The sequence below is a fragment of the Pituophis catenifer genome, unplaced genomic scaffold (genome assembly GCF_029215685.1).
Source record: "Pituophis catenifer annectens isolate HBS135680 unplaced genomic scaffold, rPitCat1.0.hap2 SCAF_7, whole genome shotgun sequence".
NCBI classification, from domain to species: domain Eukaryota; kingdom Metazoa; phylum Chordata; class Lepidosauria; order Squamata; family Colubridae; genus Pituophis; species Pituophis catenifer.
This window is the reverse complement of record NW_027256887.1, coordinates 77447310-77470731: the sequence shown is the minus strand read 5'-3', so window position 1 is coordinate 77470731 and position 23422 is coordinate 77447310. Positions and strand designations below refer to the sequence as shown.

Sequence of the window (23422 nt, the reverse complement as noted above, 5' to 3'; positions counted from 1 at the left end):
GTGGATAAACATTTTGAAAGAAAACATGGGATTTTGTTTCTATATATGACAACAGCATTGATATATCAAAGGTGGAAAGATACCACCTTTCTGACATCCATCAGAATTCTGACAACTGAAGGGAAGATTATAAAATTAGAATTGATAGAGATGGCTAAACTGACTACTTTGATGAAAGACAAAATGTATCTAGTTTGTTTCCCAATTTTGGATTTCTTGTTTAAGAAAGATAAAAATGAAGATTCGATTTTAGGATTTGATAGTTAGATCCATTATGATTATGGAAATAATGCCTATTCTTACTGTTATTATTAGACACATGTACTGTATATTATTTTATGTTTATATTTAAACTTAAAGTAATAGGTTATTTTGTCATATAATTCTAGTATTATTTTGATTGTTTAACTTGTATATTTTTATATGATGTTTCTGTGTTTTGTTTCAGCCTAGAGCAAATAGTTGCTTTATTATATGTTTATATCTGTACTGAAGAAAGTTGGAAGACAACTTTTCCTTGTTTTGATTTTTTTTTTCTTGTCACTTTTTAACATTTTTTCCTTTTTGGTCCCTTTCCCCCCATTTTACTTTTCTGCTACTGTATTTTATCTCTTTGAAATGTAATAAAGTTGATACAAATAATTAGTGAAAAACCTTGGCAGTTATACCGCCTTTGTTCTGAAGCCTACTCCTCTTCCAAAAATTATTTGAAGAGTGGGGACTTCTGGAAATGAGGTCAGAAATTGTTTGAATGAGATGATAAAAATGAAGACATCACTTGGGATCTTTATTCCACTTGCTAGGTTTTAAAAAAAAATCCTCATGTTGGGTAGAAGTTATATGTTTTTTTCCCAATTTTTACAGCCGTGACTGAGAGGAATCAATTTTTTTTTCACAGTGTAAACTAATGTAACACCAAGAAACGTTCTGGCTGTAGTAAAAGTGCATTGTTAATTGCACTAGAACTAGTCAATTAACTAGTGTTAATTGACTAGTTCTAAGCCATCCAACTAGACTGGTGTGTATTGGGGATTTTGTTTTAACTGACAAAGACAAAATATATTAATCAAATTAATTATTTACCTTGGACTAGTCTTCCCATTTCTATTGGCAAGCATCCTCTCTGTACTGAATTATTTCTTCCCATATATTTATTGTTAATGCTATTTGGAAAAAAATATCTATCAGGTAAAAACTGAAGGTTCTATCTGATGAATGGGACTAAGAATCTTGCCTTCCAACTATGGCTGTAGTCCTATCTATCTGGCCACTTCGATCTTGCAGACTTAGCGTGCTCTGTGTTCCTTTGATTAAACAATAACATCTCTCAGGACCATGAAAGCATGCCTTCTCTGGAGCAGCACCACTGTGCTTTTGCTCTTTCCCAGGTTCTTAATGAGGGAGAATGAGACCTCTTGCTTCATTCCGTTTGGTCTTCAGGTTTGTCAACTTTTATCTTTTATTATCTTATTGTAATTTCTTTGATTGATCAGTCAGCTGCCCAGAATCTTTGTGAGTCAGGCAGCATACATGTTTGATAAGAAGCTTATCATTAAAGCTACCAACTTAAGAAATAATTAGTTAAGTACATCTTACTGTTCGTCTATATTTGCATCATATATATTTATGTATGTGTGTACACATACATAATTATTAATTAGTGCTTATCTAAAAATTCACACGTGGGAGCTTGCTCTTCTGTTTACAACTATAACTGACATCAACTTACCGCTTCAACAAGGCTGTTGGCACTACCGTGGAATTGCCTGCCACACTCTCTTGTCTGACTGGGAACTATAAGGGAGAGTGGCCTGGCTTTTCGGGTGCTGCTAGAGCTGGTGCTATCACAATATGAGGAACTGCAGTATATTGATGGGAAGCTATTATTGAGTTTCTCATTGGATTCCTCCTCATCAGGCCACAATCCTTTATCATGTTGCTGTGGCCAGTCTTGTGTACAATGTGTTGCAGAGGGTGTGGAACAGGGTCGAGAAGATCTAATTGAGGAATGACTACTTTGAAGAGGACTCCGACCTGCAACTGCTAGTGCCTGTAGACAGAAAACATGATAAATTAGTATGTCTGACAACATGGTGATTCAGAACATGGCTGAAAATGAACCAAATATTTTTGAAAAAAAGTTCAGTTTAATTTGGGAGCTGGCTGTAGTTGGATAACGATATTCCTTTAACCTGCTGTTTTATATTTCATACTGACAATGTCCTCAATCTTATAGAAAACTAGAACATGGATCAAAAAGTAACTTTTAACAAAAAATGAATAAATGTCTGCTCTTCACCTATTTGTAACTTGAAACTTGCTAATTGAACAAGGATAATATATGGTTCTCATCATTCTTGTGTATTCCATAATGCCATTTAGAATTTGATGGACAGCTTAATGGATTTTAAGATAATTTACGCATACTTTATACATAGGAGTGATACTATCATTGTTTTGGGAATAGAGAAGAGTGCCATTCATTTGAAGCTCTAGTGGGCTTGCTGGAAAGTTGTGTTTGGATAAACTAGCACCTCTATATGATATGTAGATAGTCACCATGATTTCTGTGACAGATTATTATAACAGATATTTCTCACTGTATTGTTTTAAGATATTGTAACATCATGCCCTATTTAAAATCATCCAATTCCATGATTTTATTATACCCTTTGGCCAATATAAAGTTAAATTATGTCAGAGTGAAAATTGTAGCACAAAATTTGCCCGTATAAGATGACAGCTGAATTACTTGCATTGAGTAAAAATTAAGCCATATTAGATGTTGCATTTCTGTATCAATAATTATTATCTAGTAATGTGAGAAGTGAAAAACTCACTGGAAAGTAGTTTAGTTTAAACCAATAGTTGACTAATAAAAATCAAACTTAGACTTCAACTTTGATCAGACCTGCTTGAAATCATAGTGCTGTGTTAATGGAGCTATATAGTAGTTGGGTTGGAGTTTAGCCTCCCAAAAACTTTGTAAAATAGGTAAAGCATTCCTTTGGACATTGTTAATGACATCCCTTCTTATGCCACTCATGAATCTGTTACAAGGCAGGTCAACCTGTAAAATCTGGGAAAGATTGTATTAAAGTGTTAAAATATTATGTTATCAGATTTGGTAGCTGGAAGAGAAATTTATCACTTCAAAAGCAGACTTTTTCTTTTTTCCCCCCCTCTTCACTGTGTAAAACCCACTGTGCAAAATCCCACCCAAACCCTGATTTGGGTTTCATACGATAAACACCCTTTATATTTTTCTTCATGAGCTTTAGTAAACTTTGTCTCTGAAAACATCTCAGTCTTCCAGGTGGGTAACATTTTTTAGATAAGTGATTCAGTTAAATCTGTTGTATTAAGAAATGACACCTTTAAGACGCTTGTAGTACTTTATCAAGGAACAAATATATTATGGCATGGGTGTAGGTAGCTACAGTCCATTTCATCATATGCAGTTGATACCATAATAATTAGTTTGTTTTCAATTTTTGATAACTCTTGTACTGTTGGGAATTTGCTTTAGGAAAGTAAGTCATCAAATATAAAGGAAAATCTTACCCTCTAAACAGTCTTCAATTACTTTTCCAATTCTGTAGAACAGAATTCAGTAGTGATATTTTAAGCAGATAGCTTATTATTTATAATATTAATTTGATGTTATTTTCATTAATAATCTTTTTATTAGATGTATACATTGGGCATTAGATACATATATCTTATTAAATGCATACATTCAGGTCAGAAAATTAACCATACCATTTATGATCAAAAGATCAGATTGTGTACCTTATTTTTTAAATGCAATATGATTCAAAGGATAGCTGTTTCTAGATGCAAATACTCACCTGGCGATGTACTAGATGCAAAGGTAATATTGTTTTCTGGGGAACACCTGCAGTCTGATTTTTCTGTCTCTTTAGACACTCCAGATGGAAGGATGCTCTTCGACCTAAAAAGCCATTTGCACAGTATGAAAATAGATTAGTCCAACTGCATAATCACTGAAAAGAGAGCATTAGCCTTTGAAGCAGATACCTATGAAGGTAGCCCTTGACTTACGACTAATCGCTTAAGCAACTGTTTGAAATTACAATGGACCTCCACAGAGCTATTATGATACAATTCTGAAGTTCTGATGGCTCCCCCCATGGTCATCTGATTGCATTTTGGGTGCTTAACAACTAGCCTTCATTTCTGACTGTTTGCAGTGTCCTGCGTCTTGTGACTGAAACCAGCATTTACTCCTAATTGCTAGCAAAAAATGCCCACTGGGTACAATGGGTTTGCTTAATGACCATGGAGTCTGCTTAATGACCACTGCAAAAACATTGTAAAATTGGTGCACCGTCACACGGTGACCTACTTAACAACCAGCATGACTTATGGCTATAATCCCGGGCTCAATTATGATCTTATGTTGAAATAACACACTTCCCTTGTATCACGGATAGGACTCTGTTACTTGTAGTAAGGACTTGTCAATTAGAAGAGTATTGCCATGTTCTGCAATTAAGGCTCCTGTTTATATTTTTTAGCCCATCTCTGTGAGTTGAGGCAAAATAGTTCTTTCTCTCTGTGTGTGTGTGGGAGAATATGGCATTTGTAGAAGAAAATCACAGGCATAGAAAAGATTAGGAATTTCCCCTCAGCTATTGGGCTTTTATGTTAAGCTGACAAACACACAATTTCAGTTTACACAGTTCTTAGTTAAACATTGTATATATTTATATGATATTTCTCATTGGGATAATAAATCTGGACTATAAGTAGAAACTTATATTGCAGAGCATTTTGCAATTTCTTTTTTAAAAATGTGCATTATCTGCAAAACGTGAATGTCAAGAATAATCTAGATAGGAACTCTCATTTTACAGGAATTCCCCGTAACATATATGTCTCCAATTATAGTTTGAAGATATACAATGAAGACGTAATATTTGTTTATTTGAAAACAAGGGCTGTCCTAACTGAATTGCGAGTTTTAATTCAAGAGCAGTTGTCAAGTAGTTGAATAATGTTTGTGATCCTGGATAAGTTAACAGAATCTCAGTATATCCAAAAATTCTGGCAACTAATAGCTAAAAGCCATGAAAATATGTATCAGCTGTGTAATCTATTTCATGTTTGCAACAAAAGATAGATTTTTAATAGATTGCACAACTTTTTAAATGTCAACAGTATTACTTAGTGATGAGGAATGTAGAAATCCGATCTTTGGAGATGGCTGGATGTCTTCTTTGCTTTCTGGGAGAGTTAGCTGTCGGTGTTCATCATCTTGGTATGATAACCTGTAATTGAAAATGTCATGTTTTTTCCAAAATTTAGCCAACATGTTGTACAGTTCTTAAAGAGGAACACAGCCTCTTCTATCAGATTTAATTATGTTAATGTCAAACCATACAATGTAGGGTTACTGGTCTAACCCTCAAATCTGCAGATTTTGCCTCTCACTTTTGTTCCACATACCAAGCTGTTACTCGTACCATAATGGAATGATGAAGTATTTGAAAATGATATTTTAGAATGAGTTTCTTTATGCCTTAGTTTTCAACATTTTTCTTTTTTAAACAGCCTACCATATTAATTATATTCACAATAGTATTGTTAGGAATACATTGATAATTCATCCAAAAAATTAGGAATAAATTGGTATGTGGAAGCAGATTTTTATAACCTCCAGCAATTGACAATCCAAGTATCATTATAGAGAACTATAGAAGAATCTGGGTATGGTATACATATGCCTAAATTTATGACTTACCTATTTATTTTCATATTACAGCACTAAATTATTAATTCAGGTACAATGCTAAATTATGATTTGCCTACAAATACTTTGCTTGTTCCTTCTTCTTTGTTTCCTATCCTTGTATATTTTATTATTAGCAAATTACAATTTAAACTATGGTATAAATATATGGAAAAAGTTACTAATGTATTTCTAACCTGGAACTATTGGAAAGGCAAGATTGGATGTTGTGATTCCATTCTTAAAATTCTAAAACAACTTGTATACTACAATAAAATACTCACATTTCAGGTGATAACAAATTTGGTTCACTGCAATATTCAGTTTCTTCATTTAATTGCTCACTATATGTTTCTTCCACCTGAGGAGCTTCCTCTTCACTAACAATTGCTACTTGGCTGTCTCTGGAGTAGGATCTAATAAGCAAAAAGATCAGAATGATTTATGGATAATGAAGAAAATATAAAAATGCCTCAGTGGAAACACTGATTCTGTTGCATTATTTTTAAACAGGTCCTGGCAAAATTATCTTACAAGAAAGATAATAATGATAAATTAATATACTTTACTTAGAACAGCTTTTATCAGTGGTGGGATTCAAATAATTTAACAACCGATTCTCTGCCCTAATGATTTCTTCCAACAACCAATTCACCAAACTGCTCAGAAAGTTAACAACCGGTTCTCCCGAAGTGGTGCAAACTGGCTGAATCCCACCACTGGCTTATATCCTGAGACAATACTCTAACACTATCAAACATCTACATCTGCGTATCCCAAGTCCTTGAAAAGGACTTGATAGGTGGACAAAAATACCAATTCTACTCTGAACTTCTGGCTGCCTGTGCAACGAACCATAATATATTAAATTTGTATACTATCGGACTCGGAGGGACTCTGGGCTGTTTATAATTGTTAAAACTTTTAAAAACAAAGAACAATGTGAAAACATAAAAACAGCACAAGACAAAAGAACAACAATGGCAAAGAAAATAAACCCAGAGGGGAACAAAAAGGAAGAAAGGAGTGTTAGTCTTCTCTTTAAGGTTCTTTAAAATACTAATAGAGTCGGAGTTATTCAAATTTCGAGGTGAACCTTATTCCATGTAACATTATTTGGAACCCAGGATGTGCCAACCCTGCCAAATTGAATTGGCCTGGCAAATGAGATACAGATCTCATGTCTGGAAATTAATTTGGAAATGGGGAAGCAAGATACGAAGCACCTGCCTTAGATTTCCTGTTTTTTATAATAATAATAATAATTATTATTATTTTTGAAAAAACAAGCCTGAAACCTACAGTGACCTACTCAAATGGTCTGTTAGTATTGCTTGGGACTTATGTACGTAATTGCATTTTATCTTGTTGGTAGTGTAGCTTTTAAATTGTTTTGCTTCCAGCCAACTTACACATCATTTTAAAAAACTTATTTTTGCCATGACTGTCCTCTCACTGGTATTTGGTGATTCACATGCATTACCGTGATTTAATTGAAATAACTGTCACTGTTTTAGGAGTAAATCAGAGGGGCAGGGGCTAAATTAATGTTTTCCATGTATCTAATTTTTTTGCCATTAAAAAAAAAACAAGCTAGTTGTAAATGCAACTGTGATTCAGAAAAACAACACAGGAAGAAAAAATTGACCCCTGCCACTATTCCAAACAGACTGCCAATTCACATAATAGCATTCCAGTAACAATTTTTTTTAATTGATTAGATGTATATAGCTACCTGACGTGTGTAATCATGACTCTAGGTGGCAGTATATCAAATAAAAACCAAGCAAAAAACATTTGAGTACAGTTAAGAGACCATAAGAAGTATTTTATTTATTTATTTATTTATTTTTGTCAGATTTATATGCCGCCCTTCTCCTGTAGGACTCGGGGCGGCTCACAACAATAGAAAAACCCGACAATAAGTAATAAATAGTATTAAAACCAAATTAAAATCCCCAAATCCCCAAATTAAAATCCGTGGCAGATCAGGGAAGTTGGTGGAAGAGCCATGTCTTTAGGTCGACGCGGAAGGTGCGGAGGTTGGGAGCCATCCAGAGTTCGGTGGGCAACCCATTCCAGAGGGTCGATGCAGCCACAGAGAACGCCCTCGTCCTGGGGACCACCAGCCGACACCGTCTAGCTGAGGGGACCCGGAGGAGGGCAGCCCTATGTGAGCGCACTGGGCGGTGGGAGGCCGGTAGGAGGTGATCCTGCAAATACCCCGTGCCCGTGCCATGTAATGCAAGTAATGCAATGCCAAGTAATGCAATCCATAGGCAACATATCAATAACACAGAGGCGGCGTCAATCAATCAATCCCAGAAAACTGTTTGCTTCCCAGAAAACAGGGTCATCTGTCATTCTGGCAGTATCTAAAGGGGAAAAGTCCTTTTAAAGCTTTCTGCATGGTGAAGAGAATTGGAGCTATCTGAGCTTTGACTGAGGTAGGGTGGGATAGAGATTATTCCAAAGTGAAGACATTGGCATAGAAAGGCATTGCCTCAGGGAGAGATCTGAAACATGTCCATTTTGTGACAGCAAGTGGGATAGACCCAAAGGCTAGGGACAAGTGGTCCTGCAAATAAGTTGTTAAGATTGTATATAACTTGTACCGTAACAATGAATGTTAAATGAATGTTTATATGAAATACAGATGAACAGTAAGATTAGCTCCCTCCCTAATGTTTCATAATAATGTATCCTAATTCATTAGGAAAGCATGGGAAGAAAAAAAATGAAGACAATCAGGAATAGAGATGGAGAGAAGGAAAGAAAGTGGTATTTTTGGATTGCTGTAGTTTTGCAGAGTAAGGCAGAAATCTGGAGCACAGATCTATTTGCCTAGCCTTTTAAAATTATGCTTCAGAAAACAGGGCAAAGATTGCCTTGCTCTGAACCAATGCAATCTCATCAAAAATAAAATATTAACAAACAATATCCCCTATTAAACAATATGATTTAAAAAATAATTAAACTAGAGAGGATCTCAGTGACATTTTACATGAAGTTTCCTCAGTACAGTATACTAAACAATCCACCTAGTTGTTAAGGGTGCCAGTTTAAAGTAAATGTTTCAAATTAATTAAATGGTCAGATTTAGATGCCCAAAGCATTTCAGCAATATTTTTTCAGCAATCCCAATTTCATCTCAATATGATAAACACTAATCCCCTTAAATCTTCTTTTCCATGCCTATTTTGTCAGGATTGAAAGAGGGCAAGAATAAGGACTCTTTACCTACAAGTTGAATTCACCATGAAAATAATTTTTGTTTTATCTATCACAAAGGTATTAGGTCTTTCATCATCTCCTAGGATGCAGTGTTTATTCATTGCCAATTATTATTTTCCTCTTTCCACATGGCCTAAGACTATTTATTCTGAAGGAGCACAGTAATGAGTGTTGAAGAACACACAGAAAGAAAAATAAAATGAACCTTTTAAATACGCACACATTGATCTTGGTTATATTTTTCATACTTTACTTTTCGTACTTTAATTATATCACACATATCCTCAATATTTGCTTCTTTATATTGAATATTTTAAAAGGACTTATGGGCACAAAGACCTCAGGATGGTTAAAGGATGGTTAATTTAGATCAGATAAAAAAGTACTTTTCTTGCATATGCTTAATTATCTCACAGAATTAACTAACAAAAAATATTGGAATGACTCTGCCCCTAGGGTACAATCTCTTCTTCCAGGAGTACTCTGGAGTATTCTGGTTCCACCTACTGCTTTTGCAGTGGTAGTTTGATAACTTCAGAACCCATCACTCAAGGATACCAAGATAGAAATAATTTAAATCAGGGGTCTCCAATCTTGGCAACTTTAAACCTGGTGGACTTCAACTTCTGGGAGTTAAAGTCCACCAGGCTTAAAGTTGCCAAGGTTGGAGACCCCTGATTTAAATAGTCCAAAACTCCTGCCTGTGTTGTGTTGAAATGGAGAAGAGTACAAGTCCTTCTTGCCCCCACCTCCCACCCTCACACAGGAGAAAATCAATTAGGAGTAAAACAAAATTAGACTTTCTTAGAAAAAGGAAAAAAAACCCTGCCAAAATATAAAAATTAGCATGCAAAATGCAACATGAATTTATGAAGCAAAGGAAATGCTAGATGTTGCTTGTCTGATGTAAATAGAAACAGATTTTTTTCCTGCCAAATTTTGATACTGCAGAGATTTCAACTTGGATTATAAACACAATATCTCCATGCTTACCCTGATGAATGGATAATTGGACACATTTCACTAGGTTGCACAAAGAAAATTAAAAAAAAAATCTTTTAGCATCATGGAGAAAAAATATATCAGAGAATTACTGGCTGGAACATCTACCTATTCCTCATATGCATTTTCTGTTTCAACTTCCATTTTCCTGGGATTCCCAATTGTAGTCAGTTAGCCACGTGCTTTTCACATCTCAGTTTTAGAACTCTTTCAGTTGGAGAATCTGGAGTAATCTAATTCTGTAGATGGCATCTTACCTGTGGATGAGGATTCTATGTCCTTTCCTGCCTGGAATATGGACTTGCTGGCTGTCATTTGCAACAGATATCCTTAAATAATTTTTATCCATAAATGTTCAATAATCAAAAGGCAATAATCCTGCCAACGATCAGTGAACATGAGCTAATTCCTTCTTTCCTACTCTACTGAGCCAATTGGTCAGTTTTTATTAAAAACATAATACTATATTAAGATTGACATCCATCAAAGCTCTTCTTAGATTATGAAGCTGTAATATTTATTATGTTACAGACATTAATTTTCTGGCCCAAATATGGAAGGATTACCGTAATAGAAGTTTGAGCCTTGGAATTCCCTATGCAGGTGGTCCATTCAGAGTTGTTTTTCCAACTGGAAAAACTGGGAACCTACTAAGTAGATAAGTAAATGAATACCAAGAAGCCATTAGGATATTTACTTGAGTACCTCAATTTACATTCTCAGGTTCTATTATAGGATCTCTTATATGGTGATTTTGCTTAAAATGTTCTGAAATAATGTTGACAAATAATAAAACATTGTTTTATAATGTGTTTGGAATACTCGTATACACCTCAAATAGCCAGTTTGGTAGTGGTTACAGCTAGAAAGCAGGAGACTGAGAGTTCAATTCCCACTTTAGCCATGAAAGCTTGCTGGTAAACTTTACAGCAGTCAATCTCTCAGGCCCACTCACCTCATGGGGTTGTTGTGGGAAAAATAGGAGGAGGGTGTGCTGGATATGTTTGTCGCCTTGAATTATTTGTAAAATAATAAAAGTGGGATACAAATAATTTAATTATTTAATTTAATTTAATTTAATTTAATTTAATTTAATTAATTTAATTTAATTTAATTTAATTTAATTTAATTTAATTTAATTTAATTTAATTTAATTTAATTTAATTTAATTTAATTTAATTTAATTTAATTTAATTTAATTTAATTTAATTTAATTTAATTTAATTTAATTTAATTTAATTTAATTTAATTTAATTTAATTTAATTTAATTTAATTTAATTTAATTTAAATACCGCCCCTCTCCGAAGATTCAGGGTGGCTCACAATACATTCCAAAAAATCATTATAAAAAAACATTAAAACATTAAAAACTCATTAAAAACTCATAAAATAATTGAAAAGTTTTATTTACAAAGAAGCAAATGGAAAGGAGATAGGGCTGAACCTTGATGGATTAGGACTAAATATTGTCTTAATTCATTTTTTCAACCATTAGGTTTTTGATGGATGTACTTATTCCTAATTCTTTACTAAAATTTAATGTAATAATTTATTTGCTGTTTATTTGATAATCTATAACAATTTAAAATTAATTATATTTTGAAATGTATGGAATAGCCATTTTCATCATCTTCTGGGAGGGAGTGTATCGGGGCGGGTATCGTTACTGGTTCGCTTGTGCGTGTGCGCTTGCATGCGCGTGGTGCTTCTGCGCATGCACAGAAGTGTCCGGGTGAGTGGGTGGAGCCTCATGCTGCCGCCACTACCGGTTTGCCTGATCCGGGATGAACCGGTGGCAACCCACCACTGAAGTGTATGTATGTATGCATGTGTGTGTGTGTGGATGTTTGTATGTAGGTCTTTGGTTATTCTGGTTTTCTCCTGCGTAAAATTGGAGGTTTCTTTGACTTCGACGAAGTCAAACCCCCAACCAATCAGAACACACCTCCACCCAATCAGAACACAGCCAAGCTCCCACCCAATCAGTTCACACCCCCACTGGCAGTTAAAAGGAAGAAACAGCTGCGATCACACACATTGCTCCTAGAAGCACGAAGCCGAAGACACCAGCCTGAAGATGACGAATGAGACTTCGTCGAAACGTTGCCAAGAAACCTCCAATTTTACACGGGAGAAAACCCGAATAACCAAAGACCTACATATATACATATATATATATATATATATATATATATATATATATATATATATATATATATATGTATATGTATATGTATATGTATATATGTATGTATGTGTGTGTGTGTGTATATATATATATACACACACACACACACACACATAATGGCTCAAATTTCTGTTATATTATATATTTCTCTTTGAAGTTCCATGTGCAATTACAATGATCTATTAAACTGGCAAATGATAGAAATATTGCTACTGTCAACAGTCTTTACCTTCTGCATCTGAACTTCCAAGGAGCTTCCTGGATTCGTACAGTGGCGGAGGAAGGGGTGCTGTAGCTGTCCACGGTGCTGACAGTGTTGGAATAGCTTGGTGGATTAGAAAAGCGTCTCAAGGCAGTATTGTTGGCATTATTGATGTTAGCATTGGAACCTGATGAGGAGTAACTACTTGGCGTGAAGGTGGAATCGACAAGCTTCTCATGGGATGGGGATTCAGTGTCTCCTTGGTTGTTGCTAGATTTGTTGATGTGCAAAGGGCGCTGAGTAGTGAATGTCTGAGGGAATGAGCTTCTGCCATCACTTTGGTAATAGCTGACATGATTTCCAAACAAGCCACCAGCTCTCTGGAAGCAAAACAGAAGCATATTAATGAATGAATAAAAGCATCACTACAGAGGTAGTAATGTATAGGAGGTTATACAGCAAATATAACACAACTGGGCTGTGGGTAGCTGTGGCAGTTTGAGTTGCTATTGTTAGGCAAATCCCACATGGTCATTAGGCACAAGAACACGTGACTGTCATTTGTGATTCCTGCTGGCTTCCCCCATTGACTTTGCTTGTCAGAAACCAGCATGCAGGTCACAAATGGTGATCATGTGATAGAGGAATGCTAGGGGCCAAGTGCCCAAATTGCAGTCATGTGACCACAGGGATGCTGCAATAGTTGCAACTATGAGGACCAGTCATAAGCCTCTCTATTCGTTGCTGCTGTAACATCAAATGGTAATTAAACAAATGGTTGCTGAATATGCTATAACAACGTATCCTGTTGTATGCATTCAGCAATCCATTTCATAGGATGCTTTTTTTGGAGCAGTACTTGCAAATAAATATGTGGCTCTTAAAACTCCCAATGTACATTGTCTTAGTTTCCCTATTCCACAGCAATGTACTTGTCATATAATGAGGATGCTTCTGTCTATCAGGAATAGAATAGACATCCTTCATATCCTCCATCTTTGGCATTCATATTCCTGAGTTATTATACTGGGAACTCAGGAACCCTGAACTGAGTTCCCAGCAACCCTTCATTGAGGGGAAAGGGAGCTAAGCAGAAGCCACCTTAGAGTTGCTTGATTTCTACAATAGATTCCTTTAGGTTATTGTTTTCTTCTTCAAAGCTGCAGAGGAAGAGGAGGGCAAGAGAGAGAGATGAATGAAACCCGTGCCTGTGTATTGGTGAATGTTTGTGTGTACCCTGTTTCCCCCAAAATAAAATATCCCCTGATAATAAGCCCAATCGGGCTTTTGAGCGCATGGCAATAAGGCCAAGCGCTTATTTCAGGTTTCAAAAAAATATAAGACAGGGTCTTATTTTCGGGGAAACACGGTATACATACTTGTAATTTTATAACACAGCAAGTAATATGGTTCTTGGGGCTGTTCAATTCTGCTTTAATATATTGGGAATGTAGAAACATAACATTAACAGTAGTGAGAGAAAGAATTTTAATTTTATGATGTATTAATCACATTCCGCTAGGAAGGGGACATAAGTCTTTTAAATCTCGGGTCTATTCACTACTTTTGCCAATCCTCTCTATTGATTCTATAATCTTTGATTTCTCATAAGAAGTAGACACTGACTACAAACACAGATGATGCTTGCTAATTGCAGTATACCGGTAAATAGATTTGAAATGTCTTTTTAAGTGAGCTGTTTTTTAAAATTATTCTTAGTTATATATTTTTCTGTTCATCCTGTACTGCATATACTTCAGTCCATGAATCTCACTGAATATTTTTGGCTCATTCTGCTGAACACCAGATTCATGGTGAAAGCACTTACCCTGAAAATATCATCTTCAGAAGCAGCAGAAACAGCTTCTTTCATGGCCTTGTCTAGTTCCTCTTCTGCTGTTAAGTCTCCAGATATTGCCCTTCGAATCTCTGGTCCAATGTCATGTAATGTGCGCAGACCAGCCTAAGAAATATTATGGTTTAGCATACTGGTAGATAAAAGAAATAAAATTTCCCTATTAGCTGATTCATTCTGCAGTTCTAAATGGACAAAAACCCTTTTTGTAGAGTTTTGCAGTAATAGTTTCCCTGTATCTGAAATATGAAAAAAACAATTCAGAAAAATAGTACCACTTTCAATCCATCTGTGACAATGGGACTCATAAGACTGTAAATTATAACTTGTTCCCATGCAGTGAAGCTACTTGGTCTGTTCTGAAGTTTAGGAAAAACATGATGAAAACTACAGTGAATATCTTCATAAACATTTCCTAAATTTCACTAGATTTTTGGTAGGATCTATATGATGGATCCTTGAGATGCTATTTGATAGTAGAATAACCTCATCACTTCCTCATAATTATGTTATAAATATTTGGTCTAAGTATATTAATCTAGAAGTAGATATATTTGTTATCAAGATACCTTATTTCCAACCAGTGGTTCTTACATATACAATTTTAACTAAAAGGCCCTATTTATAATTAATTCTAATAACTAAAATGATACATTAATGATAACTGGTATACCCAATTTATTAGATTAAATGAAAATGCTTTTAAAATTGGGGCATCTTGAGTTGTTACATCAAAACTAACTAACATATTTTTAAAGAAATGTTTCTCAAGAGTTTCTGGAGCAAATCTTTGGTAGGAAAGATAATGAAACTGCTGGGCTGATAATTTCTATCAATGTCATAATGCTAAGCAATATATTTTGACTTTCTTTTCGGTAAACCTCATGCTATGTATTCAAGACTTACCTGTAGAGAAAGAGCATTACGTTGTGAAGGTTTGCCCACGAGACCCTGTTCTTTGCGTTTTTTGAATTTCCGGAAATACTCTTGAATCAGGAATGTGGCATAGAATTTTCCAACTGTAACTTCATCATCTAGATGGCAAACATTTGAAAAAAAAATCGAAGAGAACACTAAGACAATTGATAGTTTATTTGCTTTTGTAATTTACTAACAAACTATTAGTGCCCTACTATTTTAAAAAATTAATCTCCCAGACTGTATTCAGGAAGTGCAGCATGTATTACAGATTGGAATTGCTATTAAATAGAGTATTGGAAAAAAAAAAGATGTACTCACCTCCTGCTGGGGGTACAACCTGATCCAACAATTTCATGCTAGTGCGCTTCCAGATTTTCTTAATGATTGCACGCAACTCCTCATTGGCTTGTTCCAAATTACCTATAAGAAGAAATATTAGTGTAAAAAAGAATTTCAGTTCTTATATGGAGCAGTACTTTTATCTGGTCCACAGATAAAAAGAGAGCCACAGATAAAAATAAGAGGCCATTTTATAATAGGATTCTTAGTAACTCTGATCCTATTAAATCCAATTAAATGAAAAGAATGACAGTTTCTCTTTTGGCCTATTATGACTTGTAAAACATAGTGATAGATTGGTTTTTGAGGCTGAAGGACAAAGCCTGATTTAAGTTAATGATCCTACAAAGGTAGAATGGTATTCAGGGAAATTAGAATGTAAAGATTCCCTTGAACAGAAGAAAGTTTCATGAGTAGGAAAAATATATTTTAGGAACTAGTTAAATGTTTTTTTTAAAGGATTCTCAACAGCTAGAGGTTAGTAGGGGCTACTTCAGGTGACAAAGTTGTATCTATATATGAAATTTGAGTGGATCATAATTCATATTACACCTATTTAAGTAAATTCATCAAATATCTAGCTATAGTCTTCTATATTATGATCTTAGGTTTAGGATACTGCAATACAACAACTTGGAAGACAATGGCGTGATAAATGCAATTTTAGCTATGAGGTCAATTCAGAATTGAAACTGTTTGCATCTTCTACATATTAATATAGAAATAAAAACCTGCCTCAAGAAAAGTTAATTAAGCTCTGTGAGACACAGAAAAAAAGTGTTATGAACAGAAATTACGGTATTTTTCGGAGTATAAGACGCACCTTTTTCCTCCCTAAAAGGGGGTGAAAATTTAGGTGCATTTTATACACCAAATGTAGCTGCGCTCACCCACTGGCCCCCACCTTTGGCCTCTGCCTCCCAGCAGTTTCCTCCTTGCAGCAAGCAGCAAGAAGAAACAGCTCGTTTCAGCTTCAGCACATTCTAATTAGCACAAATTGATTGGATCAGCCTCCCGACTCTCCGCTGTTTTGCTCTCAGCTGTTTTGGATGGGCCTCTGCTGCTTGCTGCAAGGAGGTAAATTGCTGGAGCAGATTTTTTTTTTTCTTGTGCTAATCAAGCTATGCTGAAAATGAAAATGAAAGTAAAGCAGGCTGTCTGCTGTTTGCTGCAATGAGGCATAATTGCTGGGAGGCAGAGGCAGATTCTTTTTCTTGTTTTCCTCACCAAAAGAGGTAGGTGCGTCTTATAGTCCAGTGCGTTTTATACTCCGAAAAATATGGTAATTTGGATACGAATATATATCTGTTTCTTTCGTTTCTTGCCTTTTCATTGTAAATATTTACAGGTATTCCTTGGTTAACAACCACTATTCACATTTTCAGGGAAACTTTAATTTGGATTTATCGGATTTATCAATGAACAGGTAGTTGGCCCCTCACAAATCTATGTTTCTATTATTTTATGGCACGATAACACATATGCTATACAAAACTTATAACGAATGTATTTCTGCTGCATGTTGTCTTCTTACCTTCTGTTTTGATTCTCAGTGCTGTTCTTACTAGTGCAAATAAGGTTGCATTAAACATAACAGTTCCATCACTATTCAATGGCATATTCATAGAGACAAGACGCTATGAGGGAAGAAAAAGAAAGAAACACACTATTGAATTATGTGGCCTATTCCATATCAATTCATATACTGTTTTCCCAGTTTCATTTTATAGTAATTGTATTAAGAATTATAATTACAACAATAAAGATTAATACAAACTAAAAAAACTAATATAAGTAGGAGATGCAGGAAAGGAAACAAAGAAACAGAAAGGAAAAATAAGAATATATTAAGAAAAGACAAGAAATATATAATTTCTCCTTCATCACAACATCCATAAACAATTTTAATAACTTATCACCATTTCTTAAAATACAACAAATACTCTTTTTCCCCATATCCTATCTCTTATCTATCAATAAAGTTGGTGTCAGCAATATCAACCCATCAGCATTGACAAAATCACCAGCGGTCTCATGGTGAGAACTAAGGAGAAATTTCCTAATATTTAGAACAATTAATCAGTGGAATGACTTGCCTCCAGAGGTTATGAATGCTCCAAAACTGGAAGTTTTTAAGAAGAGATTGGACAACTATTTGTCTGAAATGGTATAGGGCAGTGATGGCTAACCTTTTTGCCATCGCGTGCCAAAAGCGGGGGAAGTGCTGGGTGGTCATGCGCGTGCGTGCCCACACCCATAACTATATGTGCCCTGCACCCCGTGCATGTGTGCACGGCCCCCTGTGCTCCCCCCGCTTTTGGCATGTGTTGGCATGGTGGACGCTGTAGGCACATTTTTCGCCCTCCCCAGGCTCCAGAGGCTTTCTAAGACCCTGGGGAGGGCGAAAACAGCATTCCCCACCTCCCTGGAAGCCGGAAACAGCCCATTTGCCGACTTCTGGTGGGCCCAGAAGGCCCGAAAATCAGCAGGCCAGCGCGCACATGCATGCTGGAGCTGAGCTAGGACAGCGCTCGCGTGCCCACCAATATGGCTCTGCGTGCCACCTGTGGCATGCGTGCCATAGGTTCGCCATCACGTGTATAGGGTTTTCTGCCTGAGCAGGGGGTTGGATTAGAAGACCTCCAAGGTCCTTTCCAATTCTGTTGTTCTATATTCTGTCAATTGCAAAAGTCAGCTTTTCTTGGAATAGCTTATTTTTTGCAATGGTATCTTCACAACCATCAAACAATAACATCTATCTATCCCAGATCCTTGAGAAGGGTTTGCTAGATGGATGCCAAATCCAGTCTAAACATCTGGCAAATGTAAGCAATTCCAAGTAAAGCTGACTTTTGCAATTGATCGATGGTTTTTTTTGTCAATCTTGATGGTGTTGACAAAAGTAAATACAGTATGTATTTTAAAGTGTACATTGTGCAGGATTAATTTTAATCACTATACTAATATTGAAATAACATTAATATCCAGAAAATAATTATTTTAAATAAAAATATTAAATGTTAACAAAAGGCAGTCAACTAAGCAAAAGTTTGCTGTCTAAGAAACCAGTGCACATTTCATGATAATAAGATCTATTAAACTGCATAATAGAAAATCTAGAAATCACAAGCTCTGAGTATTGATATTATATTGGATGACAATTCCTATCGTCCCGTTAATATGACCAATGGCCAATGGATGGGGTTTGTCATCCATCAATATATAAGGAAAAGTAATGCAAAACAGTAACAGGAACGAAACAGAAACCTATCATACCTTGCAAGCTACCCTGTGAGGACAAAGCTTTCCGAAACCCAGAGGAGGTTGTATCCGACGCAGGAGTGTTACGACATCTAGATGTTTGATACGTCCTCTACAGGAAAATTTTTAAAAAAGAAGGCTTGTCAGGCAATATTCAAGGATATTGGTGGCTTCTTTGGAATTAGGTGTCTGATTATACCAGTGCAGGAGTGAAATCCAGCAGGTTCTGACAGGTTCTGGAGAACTGGTAGCGGAAATTTTGAGCAGTTTGGAGAACCGGCAAATACCACCTCTGGCTGGCCCCAGAGTGGGGAGGGAATGGGGATTTTGCAGTATCCTTCCCCTGCCATGCCCACCAAGCCACACCACACCCACCAAGCTACACCCATAGAACCAGTAGTAAAAAATTTTGGATTTCACCACTGTACCAGTGTTCTGGATGATTTCTCCTAGCAATTTCATGTAGATGTTGAACATCAGGGGATATAATAAGTAACCTTATTGGAACCATAGAACATTTGCTTAGGTGTCAAACAATGTGTTTTAGCACATTGGACAGGAAAGACCAAAAGCACTGCAAAAAAACGTTCCTGTGAGCGAATGCAGCTGGGGTTGCTATCTGCATTTTGGAAAAGCAGCTGCAGCCAAGCAGATATGCTTCCCACCTTCACTTCCTCGAGGATAGACTCAACTTATCCCTTCTCTCAAATGGCAGTGCAGCTATTGCTTGACTTACAACCACAATTGAGCCCCAACTTTCTGTTGCTAAGCAAGACAGTTGTTAAAAGCTGTTTTTTGCCCCATTTTTTACTTTTCTTGCCAGAGTTGTTAAGCGAATCACTATTGTTGTTAAATTAGTAACATGGTAGTTAATTGAATCTGGCTTCCCATTGACTTTGCTTGTCAGAAAGTCGCAAAAGGTAATCGCTTGACCTTGGGACATTGCAACTGTCATAAATATGAGTCAGTGGCCCAGCATCTGAATTTTGATCAGATGACTATAGGGATGCTGCAATGGTTGTAAGAGTGAAAAAATCCTAACTTATTTTTTTCAATGCCCTTGTAACTTTGAAGACTACCTATAAATGTTTACAGTTCCGGAAACTTGAGAGGAGATGAGCTCATTCATTTTCATCCCTTCATTCCCCCATTCACAATTTCCTCATAAGCACTGACACTGGTGTTCCAGATGTTTAACTAATTGAGCCAGACTCTTGTGTTTTCAGGAATGTGCAGATATATATATAGGCAGTCTTACCCCACCCAGGCCCTTAGCCTACAAAAGTCTAAACGGAGAAGACAACAAATAGACAAGAAAGCAAGAAGTGATGTCTGGAACGTATGACTATTACAGGCAAGCTGGAGAGCTATCAATCAACTGCAAAGGACTACAAGCTACTGTAAGCAGCCCATTGTGATAAGATCCCTGCCTGGAGCTTGGCAGCAACCATACTGTGTCAGCACCTACTCAACAAGTGCAGGAGCATTTGGAGAGAGGTGAGGGGGTTGTATGCCACTTTACAGACATTAAGGCTTTTACTTGTTACAAGGATGATCTTTGAGGGCTTATTTATATGGCCACATCAATTTGCAAAACCTAGAAGGGTGGAGTTAATTCAAGGGAATAGGAAAGATATGTACTACTATATTGTATTTTGTACAGTTATGAACTAAACTGTGGGATGTCCAATCTTTGGAAAACAAAGAACACTCACAAATCCCAAAGCCTGATTCCATCATAAGGTCTGGAGTTGGTGATACTGAAACCTACTGAAAATCTAGGACAAGCAACAGGTCTGCATTTTCCTCATGCAATTTCTGGCAAAGGCAATTTACCAAGTAAATAAAAGGAGTTTCAGTACCTCCTGCCGGCCAAAAGCTCAACTCAACTCAATCTAGATAATTAGTATAATTTAGATGAATGCAGAGATGTGAGGCCACTACCTTTTCAGTTGCCTAGGTGATCAAATAATTGATATGATGGGGAGTGTGCTTAGGAAGCATAATATTAATGACCTTGATTGTTTCTATATTCTTACATAATATTTCATATAGATAGATAAATAGATAGATAGATAGATATAGATATAGATACCAAATTTATATTTTGCTGATAAATAAAGGGAGACTAGTATAGATCTATTTCAAGCTATTTAGCTCTCATCAGTTCATCAAAATATAAATTTGGTATAAAATGGTTTGTCGTGAATGCGACTACTTGAGGGCTCCTGGATTGGAGCTGAAAGGCGAAAGGGAGCAGAATGCCCCCTCCCACATGTTGGGATAGACCAGGTGTCTCGATAGAAACATACACACACACACACACAAGGTTAGATATTTTCTGAGTTCACTGAGGTAGTCTGGACTCAGTCATTTTAACTGGTTCTGACCTCCACTTTTGTAAAGATTTGTACCAGTCATTTAGCTTGAACCTAAGAAAAAAAATGATCCATCCTAGAGGGATCCCCCACTTTCAGACTATCAGTTCCACCCAAATAGAATACAAAAGCCAGCATGTGCCCTGCTATACGTATAAGACTGGATACCATTTGTCTTACTTGTGACAGGAGACATGAAATCCTAAGCAGCTCCTAAATAGAAACCTGAGTAGATGCTAAACTTTGTAGGTAGAGTTACACAGAGTCCCTTTCTTTAAGTTGTGTGGCTGGAAACTTACTTGGCTTCAGGATCATACTCTGCCCAAATCCGTTTAAACTCATCCAGATGATGGGGACCCAGAATGGACCAATCACGGGTTAGGTAATCAAAATTATCCATGATAACGGCAACAAAAAGGTTAATGATCTGTAAATAAGCACAAAAACATTCGTTCTACGAGAAGGTATTTCATGCCATAAGAATTTATATTTCAAGGTCTTTTTCAGACAAAGTGCTTCTACAATGCTCCTCTTGAAAAACAATATGTAGACAAGATCAAAAGACGCTAAAAGAGGTTTCAGAATTTGCATATGGCTCAGGGATCACTACTTCGGCTCCCCTGACAGGTTTTTTTTTTTTTTTTTGGTTAAAAAATGCAAATCACTACACAACTTTTATAGATCGCCATAGCTACTTACTAGAAAGGCACAAAGCATGTAGAAACTGATGAAATAAAATACAGCAAAGCTGCTCCCGCAGGGATGTTCACCTTCAGTAGTACTGTTTGGTTCCACAGATTCAGGGTCACACTTCTTATCAGATAGGCATGCCAGCATGATTTCCTGCCAAGCTTCACCAGTAGCACATCTGTTGAAAATGGGGTGCAGTGGAGAAGAAGGTGGCTTATCATCACTAGTGGTGGGGGAGGTTTTAAACATTAAGTACTCAGCAAATAGCTCACAAGATAATTGTGTCTAGCTGGCTCAGATCAGGGGTGGGTTCTACTTACCTTTACTACCGGTTCGCAATGGGATCGCACGCTTCTGCACATGCGCAGATCGCCAATGACAACATCGGGGCAGTGGGCGGAGCCTTCCGCCGGTTTTACTACCGGTTCTTGCGAACTGGTCTGAACCGGGGGGGCAACCCACCACTGGCTCAGATGTCTGCAGCATAGAGCAAGTCATACTTCATAAGCAGCCACAGATGTCTGATAAAATGTCTATTGTACCTGATAGTTTGGGTAGCTGGTCTACACAAAGCATTTTGAGATTTGGAAAGTATCAGATCTTATGCCTCATAAAACAGGTATTAAATTCAGTGGAATTAAAAATGAAAGGACTAGTACAATTTGGCCTCTGGGAGAAAAAGATTAAACCGTTTTCCTAAAATATGATGAAATCAAATACGCTTCGGGGTTAGCAACGTTTTGTGGTTGGAAGATTTTTTTTTAATTTTTATTTTTTTCAGTGTTGCCATCATGGAAGAAGGCAGGGCCAACATTTAAGTCTTACTGGAAGATTTTAAAAGGAATGCTGGTTTAGGCTTACTAACCATTCTAAAGACTTGGTGCCCTTGATTTTTTGAGTTCCTATTGGAAGCTGCAACATTATTTTTCAGTAATGAAAAATAAGACACTGAGACAACACCAACCAAGGGACTTTGGAGGTTTTATATGGGTTGCCTGCCCTGGCATCCCTTTTTGCGACCTACCTGAAAAGCAGGAGCACAGCCTGAGGAAATGTTTGAAAGTTGTTGTTCCGATTGATATCTGAAGTATCGTTTAGTGCAATTTTACCAAACACCTAATAAGAGAAAAAGTTGATTCAAGGTAACGTTTCATTCCACAAGATATTCCTGTATCTGATAGGCTTAATATTCTCATTCTAATAAACTTATAAAATATATCCTACATACAGGCAGTCCTCAATTTACAGCAGACTTAAATGCTTTCACATTCCAGAAAAAACAAATATAGGTAATCCTCAACTCACAACAGTTCATTTAGTGACTGTTTGAAGTTATAATGGCACTGAAAAAAGTGACTTACGACCAAATTCAGACACTTGACACCTGATTCATATTTATGATGGTTGCAGTGTCCTGGGGTCATGTGACTACCTTTTGCTATCTTCTGCCAAGCAAAGTCCGTGGGGAAGAGAGATTCATTTAGCAATCATGTTACTAACTTAACAACTGCAGTGATTCACTTAACAACTGTGGCAAGAAACATCTCAAAGTGGAGCAAAATTTACTTAACAAATGTCTTACTTAGCAGCAGAAAT

General features: G+C 36.4%; 1 protein-coding gene across 1 annotated transcript in view; it reads right to left on the bottom strand.

The window, feature by feature from the left end:
• CACNA1C (calcium voltage-gated channel subunit alpha1 C) overlaps nucleotides 1-23422 on the bottom strand; it is a 476362-nt gene that overhangs the window by 4598 nt on the left and 448342 nt on the right. The window contains 13 exon segments of the mRNA XM_070946686.1: nucleotides 1730-2050; nucleotides 3852-3955; nucleotides 5191-5294; nucleotides 6040-6171; nucleotides 12410-12762; nucleotides 14211-14345; nucleotides 15144-15271; nucleotides 15477-15578; nucleotides 17032-17134; nucleotides 18774-18870; nucleotides 21436-21563; nucleotides 21836-22004; nucleotides 22851-22942. Of these exon segments, the coding sequence (XP_070802787.1) occupies nucleotides 1730-2050; nucleotides 3852-3955; nucleotides 5191-5294; nucleotides 6040-6171; nucleotides 12410-12762; nucleotides 14211-14345; nucleotides 15144-15271; nucleotides 15477-15578; nucleotides 17032-17134; nucleotides 18774-18870; nucleotides 21436-21563; nucleotides 21836-22004; nucleotides 22851-22942 (1968 nt within the window).